This window comes from Poecilia reticulata, linkage group LG9, assembly GCF_000633615.1.
Source record: "Poecilia reticulata strain Guanapo linkage group LG9, Guppy_female_1.0+MT, whole genome shotgun sequence".
NCBI classification, from domain to species: Eukaryota; Metazoa; Chordata; class Actinopteri; order Cyprinodontiformes; family Poeciliidae; genus Poecilia; species Poecilia reticulata.
In genome coordinates this window covers 21,009,354-21,017,764 of record NC_024339.1, presented here as the reverse complement: position 1 = coordinate 21,017,764, position 8,411 = coordinate 21,009,354, and the positions used below count along the sequence as shown (strand labels likewise).

At 39.0% G+C, this 8,411-nt stretch overlaps 1 protein-coding gene across 4 annotated transcripts in view; it reads left to right on the top strand.

Moving 5' to 3' along the window:
- The window catches only part of vps13a (vacuolar protein sorting 13 homolog A), a 41,834-nt gene that overhangs the window by 8,486 nt on the left and 24,937 nt on the right, over positions 1 to 8,411 (top strand). For 3 of the 4 annotated variants that reach the window (XM_008418518.2, XM_008418520.2, XM_017306674.1), the window contains exons 17-33: positions 119 to 261; positions 382 to 583; positions 1,630 to 1,744; positions 2,639 to 2,775; positions 2,863 to 2,995; positions 3,884 to 4,001; positions 4,259 to 4,397; positions 4,525 to 4,636; positions 4,838 to 5,013; positions 5,329 to 5,485; positions 5,583 to 5,662; positions 6,112 to 6,171; positions 6,682 to 6,880; positions 7,038 to 7,154; positions 7,397 to 7,500; positions 7,828 to 7,995; positions 8,087 to 8,394. In XM_008418518.2, coding sequence (XP_008416740.1) covers positions 119 to 261; positions 382 to 583; positions 1,630 to 1,744; positions 2,639 to 2,775; positions 2,863 to 2,995; positions 3,884 to 4,001; positions 4,259 to 4,397; positions 4,525 to 4,636; positions 4,838 to 5,013; positions 5,329 to 5,485; positions 5,583 to 5,662; positions 6,112 to 6,171; positions 6,682 to 6,880; positions 7,038 to 7,154; positions 7,397 to 7,500; positions 7,828 to 7,995; positions 8,087 to 8,394 — 2,468 coding nt within the window. The remainder of the gene's footprint in view (positions 1 to 118; positions 262 to 381; positions 584 to 1,629; positions 1,745 to 2,638; positions 2,776 to 2,862; positions 2,996 to 3,883; positions 4,002 to 4,258; positions 4,398 to 4,524; positions 4,637 to 4,837; positions 5,014 to 5,328; positions 5,486 to 5,582; positions 5,663 to 6,111; positions 6,172 to 6,681; positions 6,881 to 7,037; positions 7,155 to 7,396; positions 7,501 to 7,827; positions 7,996 to 8,086; positions 8,395 to 8,411) is intronic. The other variant, XM_017306673.1, reaches the window with a different exon arrangement.

The following is an 8,411-nucleotide window of genomic DNA, read 5'->3' as shown; positions in this document are numbered from 1 at the left end:
ATTCTTTAGCACACTCATTTTAGTTAAACGTTAATCAAGCGACTGCAGTTAAAACAGCAGCTGACAGTAACGTGTGCATCCTTGATACAAATATTAATTGTTATGTCGTTGCTTTTAGTTTGAGGACATGAAGGTCAATTTCCACATGGAAAAACTGTCTGTGTCCATCAAAGATGAGAGAGACAAAAATGAAATCATCAAACTGACCGTGGGGGAGCTAAAGTCCACCCTCACACAGAGACCCGGAGCACAAGCCATTAAGTAAGTCAAGGCTTTTATTTTGTTCTCATTTGTACTTGTTCTACTTCAAATTATCTTTTTGTGATTTTAATTTATCTGTAACCTGATCAGATCGTTTCTCTGTTGGACCTTTTTTATTAGAGTCACAGCCCAGCTTAGTTTGTTTGAGGTCACTGGTCTGGCCGCTAAGCGTCCGGCACCAACCCTCCTTTCATCAAGAAAGGCGGCCACAGGAGCAGGAACCCCGCTGCTTTGCTTCCTGTTTGAGACCAACCCTCTGGATGACAGCGCCAACCAGAGGCTCCACGTTGAGTCACAACCACTGGAGATCATCTATGATGCAGTGAGTGATGCTTTCCAGACTGCTGGTGTGATGTGGTGTGGTGTGTGTGTGTGTGTGTGTGTGTGTGTGTGTGTGTGTGTGTGTGTGTGTGTGTGTGCGTGTGCGCAACATCATTACCGTCACCTAAGGTTTTTTCCATGCTGTTACGTCTTATCCGGAAATGTGAATTAATTTTATGTGACACACCAGCATAAGCAATGCATAATTATGAAGTGGAATCATAACGATGGATACTCCTGACTAAACACCTATTGCTGCAATTACAGTCGCAAGTGTTTTTCAGTATGTTTCTACCGGTTTTGCATGTAGATGGATAGACAGCACATGTCCACAAAAATTTTGAAGTCTTACCACGTATTCTCAAATTGATTTATTTCAGAGCTTTGACTAGGCCAGTCTTGTTTTCTTCCTTAATACTTCTTTAGGGACTTCCCTGTATTTAGTTAATCTCATAATTTTGATATTGACCAGCTTGTTTGTTTCTGTTGAAAAAAAGCATCCCCACAGCATGATTCTGTTCAGGAAGATGCACTGTTGGTTTTCTGCGTGGCACAACTTTTTGCTTTGTGGCTTTTTTTCAAGAGAAAGAAGATAGAGCATGGCACTTTGCTTCTGAACTGTCTGCTGTGTTCCTTGCTCTTCAGGATGCTGGTTGTTCAGAAACTATATCAAAAGGCCCTTTACTTTCACAGAACAACTGTATGTATTGAAGAGATTTGATTGTACAGTGGTGCAGTCATTTCTAAAGGAGTTGGGTTCACTAGATTTCATTTAGGATTTTAAAGAGTAAAAAGGCCCAAATGCAGATGTTTGCTGCACTTCAGATTTTTATTTATAAATCATTTTCATTAGCCATGGATCCTTTGCCCTCCACTTTGAGATTATTTGTTGTCTTGTGCTGATGTATCACAGAAAATCCTAAATACTCAACATTGAAGCCAGTCATTTTATTGTGAGAACATGTGGAACAGTTCAAGATGTATTCAAACCCTCGTCAGGTAGTGTAATAAGTCTGTTTATTAAGTGTTTTTGGTCTTTTTGTGTAGATAACTGTGAACAACATGTCAGAGTTCTTCAGGCCTCCAGATGACCTGCAGCTGGATGAGCTCACCAACGCCACCCTGATGAAACTGGAGCAGTTCAGAGACCGCACTGCCACTGGTGAGCCGCACATATATTCACAAATATATGGGAATAGCCTGATCCCAGCTCTCTGATGGCTGCATGTTTACATTCCTTTTTTTCAGCTGAATTTTGTGTTTGTGGTGTCTGCAGACACTAAGCATGTCTTAAGCATTGAACAAACTCAGGATTCAGATTATATGATTCCTGTTTATTTTATTTACAATGTTGTCTTCTGGCTGTTGCATATTATTATTTTCTTTTTTCATCCAATCGTTTCTTCAGTCTTTAATGTTCATTTATTCATTTAGTTATCACATCATTACTCTGATTCATCCTTCAATCCTGCTTTCTTTACTTCCTTGCTCAATCCTTCAGTTTTTCTTTTCTACCTTCAACCCTTCCCTATTTTATTCAACACTTACATCCATCAGTCAAGCCTTCTGTCCTTCTTTCTTTCCTTCCATCTTACATTCCTTTCCTTCATTAAGTCTGTTCTTTTTTCCTTCAATAAAATTGTACATCATCTTACACCCCCTTCATTTGGGGGTGTAAGATGATGTACACTAACTGAGTTAGTTTAACATTAACTAGTTAGTTTAGTTAATGTTAGTTTAGTTAAAAACTAACTCAGTTTAACATTAAACTAACCAAATAAACAAATATGTAATTCTTTCTTTTCCATTTTTCTTACATAAGAGTAAAACAAAACCTCATTGTGTTGAGTCATTTAAATATTTCCAAGTACAGGACACTGAATACTAAATTTGTTCTGTCATTTTTAATAAAATCCATCTTTCCTTCCTTCTAGTTATCCATAACTTTTTTTCTTAGTAATAAAGAAAGCAGTATGAATCAAAACTACCTTTAGATTATTTTTAAACTCTTTAAGCTTTGAGCAGTGAGTAATGAACTGATTGTTTCATCATTTAGGTTTACTGTACGTGATCGAAACTCAGAAAGTTCTCGACCTGAAGGTGAACTTGATGGCCTCCTACGTCATCATTCCACAGACCGGCTTTTACGACGGAACCCAGAACATTATGCTTTTGGATCTTGGTCATTTCAGGGTCAGAAGATGTCAAAAAAAAAAAAACTAAAGATGAGTAAATGTGACTGGAAGAGCAGATTTGAACTTCCTCTTCTATGGCTTTTAGATGTCCAGTTTGAGCAAGAAGGATCTGCCGCAGCTGACAGTGGGTTCCAGCAAAATTGAAGACATCATGTCCAGAGCGTACGACCACTTCGATGTTCAGCTCAGCAGCCTGCAGCTGCTTTACAGCAAACCAGGTACTCACAGCAGAAACAAGTAAATCCTTCATTTAGTCACCATTCGTCATCTTGCAGTCACAGATATCAGGATATACCAACATTTTAATAAGTTACCATTTTAAAACGTTTTACATTTACCCTTTAAAAGTTCCTACAATTGAAAGTCCTTTTACATAAGGTATCAGAGAATGTGATAGTGGATTCAGAATCTGCTTTGGGTCTACGAAGCACTGCCCCTCCCCCATCTGTTTCTGTGCTCTGCCACTATCTTGGCTTAAATGAGGTTACAGACACTAACTTGACTATTTGGAAGGAAAAGATACAGATAATGATAAAGTCGAAACCTAGCTGCCTGTAGCATCTAACCAGCCCCAAATGCCATGTGAGTGTTTGTTTCTGCAGACATGCAGCTGTACACCTGTACTGTGTCTGATAAAAGACCAGCTAGTTCCAGGGTTTACAGTGTGCAAATGTCAAACTTAAGTCCTGTAGTGCGTTATAGGAAAGTATGCACACTGTGTTGTCTATGTTTATTAATGCTGGTCCCTCGAGACCCATTGTATATTTGTAAAATTTAATTATGATCACAGAATTGAAAATAAAATGTTTTTTAATATTTAATAGAGTAAAAAGACATGTGTAGATGTTTTTATCTTTTATAAAACACACCAGACATGTCCAAGACTGACTTTCAAATATTAAGGGGGTGTATGTTACACCACTGCTTAAAAATATTTTTAGTTCTGAAAAACATGTAAAACCATGATGTGGAAACACACAGTCACTCTTCTTAATCAGTGAATATCATTTTTTTTCGTCTTACTCTAAAAAAACCCAGAACAGCTTACTATATATAGCATATGTGTTGAATGAGGAGAAAAATAAAGAGGCTGTGATTATCTGCAGATGGTGACTGGAAAAGAGCTCGCAAACAGAAACGGTCTCCACTCCACATCCTGGAGCCTGTGGATATGAAAGTGGTTGTCAGCAGGGCCATGGTTGTGACCGACACACGTATGGCAAAGTAAGTGTACAGTTCTCTTTGCTACACAGTAAAGAGGTGAGCTGTTGTTTGTTGTGTGCTCACAGATGATAAGATTATATTTCAACCCGGCAGCAGGAAACAGTGCAGAATTACAAGATTGCAGGAAAATAAAATATATTTTATGTATTGCCAAATATGCTTTGAGTGATGATATTTTACTGAAGGCTAAAGTCTGTCAACCACACTGTCAGTCTGGCTGCAGGTTGTGAAATTTTGCTACAATTCTTGTGTTTTAGGTATAAAATGTCTGGCGAACTCCCGCTGTTGTCGCTTCGAATTTCTGACAACAAACTCCGAAGTGTTCTGGAGCTGGTGGACAGCATCCCACTGCCTGAGAGCAGACCTGCAGCCCGCAGCACTGCTTCTTCTACAAGGGTAAGAGAAAATCACCTACCTGGGGGGAACACTAACTCTTTTGGGAAAGTCTTTGCTGTCATTTTTTAATAACTAGCATGTCATTGAGATGAGCCTGATCGATTTTTTTATGTGTTTGCTTCCTCAGCAGAAGCAGTCGTTCACTCCTCAGCTCGCTGCGAGAAAACACATGAGTTTAGTCGACCAGCGTTCCTCGATCATTTTTGAGTCCTGTGAGACCATCAGCATCGCCTCTCTGGGTGAGACACAGCAGGAGACTCTTGAACAATTAGCAGCGATATACTCTGATGCAACAAGTTTCACCTTACATGAAAAAAAACAAAATCTGAAATCCCAGCTTACATTACCATCTGTATATAAAGGGGAACCTGTTCCACACGATGTAAAAAAATAAAATACGGTAGCTGACTAATGTAGTTTTTTTTTAAAAAATCTGATAGGATCACAGGAAGATTTGTTCTATGACGCCCCCAGCTCTCCGATCGGAGAGAAGGCGTTCTTCCCGGACAATCCCATGCCGCTGCGCTACGCCGATTTAAGCAAAAGAACAAATCTAATCAAAGAAGATCCTCAGAAGAACATGACTGACTTTATAATGAGATTCGAGATCAATGAGGTAAAAACGATTTTGCAACCAATAGGTAATTTGACGTTTTTGTTACAGAGAAGTTTTATAATAATTGACATTCAACACTGGTAAAAAGCAGGTGCATGATTGTTAAATTAGTGTGAACTTCTAGATAACGCCTTGTATAGTAAATCTGCAAAGCAATTTTTCCATTACTTTCTCCTGTCCTAGTAAACTTGCATGCATATAGTGTATATTTATTCTTGAACGTCGCCCTGGCTTTGTAAGACACCTTTTAGAGGTCGGCGTTATTTGTCTAACATATGTCTTCTTTGTCCTCTCATTTGTTCTTCCATGTTTCAGTTGTCTGTTCAGCTCTGTCGTCTGTCTAGAGCTCAGGAGATCGTCGTTCTCCAGCTGGACATCGAGGGTCTGGGCACTGAGCTGACGCTACGCACCTTCGACATGACGTCAAACACCTTCCTGCGCGAGATCTGCCTGAAGTGTCCCGAATACATGGGTCAGTAAATGATTCACTCAACTTTATGTCAAAACTAACAACTAGATATTAGTTATTATAGTGTTGTTCTGATGCTTTGTTTCAATCCTCTGTGTAGATTCTGAAGACAAGCAAGTCCAGCTGATCACCACTTTAGACAACTCAGAAGTTGACCTTCTCACCTTGGAGTATATCAAAGTACTTTATTCCACTCACATTAAAGCAGAATAAATTCATTTGAAGCCAGATGTTTACATACATCCCATAGAGAGACTCAACCTTTTCTTTTTAGTGTCTGAATTTAAATTGGACTAAACTTTTCTGTCAAACAAATTTCCAGCCTGCTGAGTAGGAAGTTTGTGGAGGAAAAACCAAAGCATGTTTCCAAAGTCATACAGCTTAAAAAGCTAATTTTACCAAATATCAAGGATCCTGTATGTTGACATCTGAATAAAAACAAGTACATTTCAAAATCTATTTACCAAATAAATTTAATTGTCGTAGTCACAAATGACACTGGAAAAGTTTAGTCTGATTTAGTAATTAAAAAGAAATTGTGACCTATTATACAGTGTGTGTAACATCTGTTTTCAATTGTACGTTCAAAATGGTAATAAACAATATTATTAATTGTCTCTTTCTTCTAGGCGGATAAAAATGGTCCTGAGTTTAAGTCTCAGCATAACAACACAGAGCAACTCATTAAGGTGAGAAATAGAAGACAAACATTTGTTTTCCAAATGTTATACAGTAAATATGTTCAAAATGCTCAGTTATGAACTCAAGTTTTGATGAACTTTCATTAAACAGTAAACATTGACCATAAAAGTTAGTTTTGACACCCATCAGAAATGAAAAGAATTGCAAAATTCTCATTATCTGAAGTGACATAATTATTAATTAAGTTAATAATAATTAAGTTAAGTTAAGTTACATAGTTATATGCCTTCATCTGGCCTGCACCAAAGCCAAAAATAAAAAAGAGCAATGAGAACACAGTGCTGTTTAACCTGCTTAAAAACTGGCACTTTTTGGTTTGATCCATTTAATAAACAGGAAAAATAAAAAAGGATTTTCATCAGTATTTGATCTGCTGATCGTCAAATCAAAACTGGTTGATTGATTGCTGTATGTCTAATTTTTGAGCATAAATTGTCCCCTTATTACAGAGCTTGTTATTTTATCAAAATTCTTGATTAAAACTGTCTCCTTGTCAGGTGGCGTTTTCGTCTTTGGACGTTCATCTGCACACGGAGGCTCTCCTCAACACCATGAGCTTCCTCAGTAACCTCCTTCCTCCATCCAGTAAGAAGGAAGGAGGGCCAGAGGAGCTGCCCACCATCCCAGAGGAAGAGGAGGCTGAGGCAGGGAAAGAGGAGGAGAAGAAGGGGGAAACAGCTGTAACCAAGAAAAGAAGTATGTACTTTTACACATTGTAATGTGAAAAAAATATAGATGATGTTTCAGTGCTGAATATCTTTCATCTGCTGTATTGAAAGTATCGCCAAGTGTTGTTTGTTTCATTTTAGTGTTCAGGCTTCCCTCTGTAATCCCTCAACCTTCTTTTTTTCAGCGTCCAAAAGCTCAAAGTTTGCAGACGTGGTGAATCTTCGCGTGAGAGCCGATCTGCGCTGCTTGAAGGTGTTCATTCGGGGACAGAAAGCTCGGATATCAGAGATAAGTATTGAAGGTATGTGAGAAATTGCATTACACAGCAGTTCTTCCAGATCGAGCTAAGAGCAGAAATGCCTTCCTTAAATTTGTTTTATTGTATCAGATGATGAGAAATCCTCTTTAGGTCCAGATTTAAAAAAAAAAAAAGTATTTACTACAGGTTTTCTGTTGACTCAACTAGCTTAACTTTCCTAATATCTTCTGGTTTTGCTTTTGTAAAGAAATTGTTCTCAGTGTGTTATTGTCTTGACTCCTCAGGTCTGGTTACTGATGTCATGATGAGGAAGAAGAACATGGAGATCCTGGCCAACCTAAAGAGCATTGTGATCCTGGACTGCAACAAGGACGCCTTATACAAGAAGGTACATGATGCTGTTGTTGACTTTTCTGACATTTTTATTTCTGTATTGCTCTTATAGAGAAGCATGAACTTAAGTCTCTCAAATTGTTATGGTAAACAGGCGCCATTTGAGATCACACCTGTTTTAACCTGAGATTACACAGGGCCTAAATTCTGTCACCAGCTCATTTCTCTCCATAGCTGTACTATCAGGCCGATTGAATTGCAAATTTTTCAGTTCACTTCTTCTTATACGTCTACTTTGTCCCCTGTAGGTCACTGATTACTTACAGTTTGCTTCTATACAGTTTTATGAAAATCTTACCTGTTATATTTCCCTTCTTTTCAGGCTGTCTCTATTGCAGATAAGCAAGTTTTTGCCTTCAGGATGTTGAACCACACAGGGGCAACAGAAGGAGATGCCTACCTCGACATGTCTAAAGTTGACACGTCTGTCACACTGGAAGTCGGCTGCATTGAGGTCATTTTCCTCAACAAGTTTGTCTCCTCCATCCTGGTAAGTATCACTTCACTCTGAACTGATCTTGGGTTTGACTAGAGCATCATTACTGGATTTAAAGTTACTCTCCACTTATTCTTCCTTTCAGGTATTCATTAATAATTTCCAGGAGGCGAAGGAAGCCCTCGCCGAGGTGACGGTTCAGGCTGCAGAAAAGGCAGCCTCTGGTGTGAAGGAGCTGGCAGAGAGAAGCACTCGAATCGCTCTCGACGTCCACTTCAACGCGCCGGTGATTTTCCTCCCCCAGTCTTCCTCCTCTTCAAACGTCATCGTTTCCGATCTTGGCTTCTTGTCCGTAAATAACCGCTTCATCAAGCAGCCGTTTAAAGGCAACGCTGCAATCCCGCCGGTTGTGGATAAAATGACCGTGAAACTGACTGACCTCAAGATGTACAGGTCTGAGCCGAAAGTGT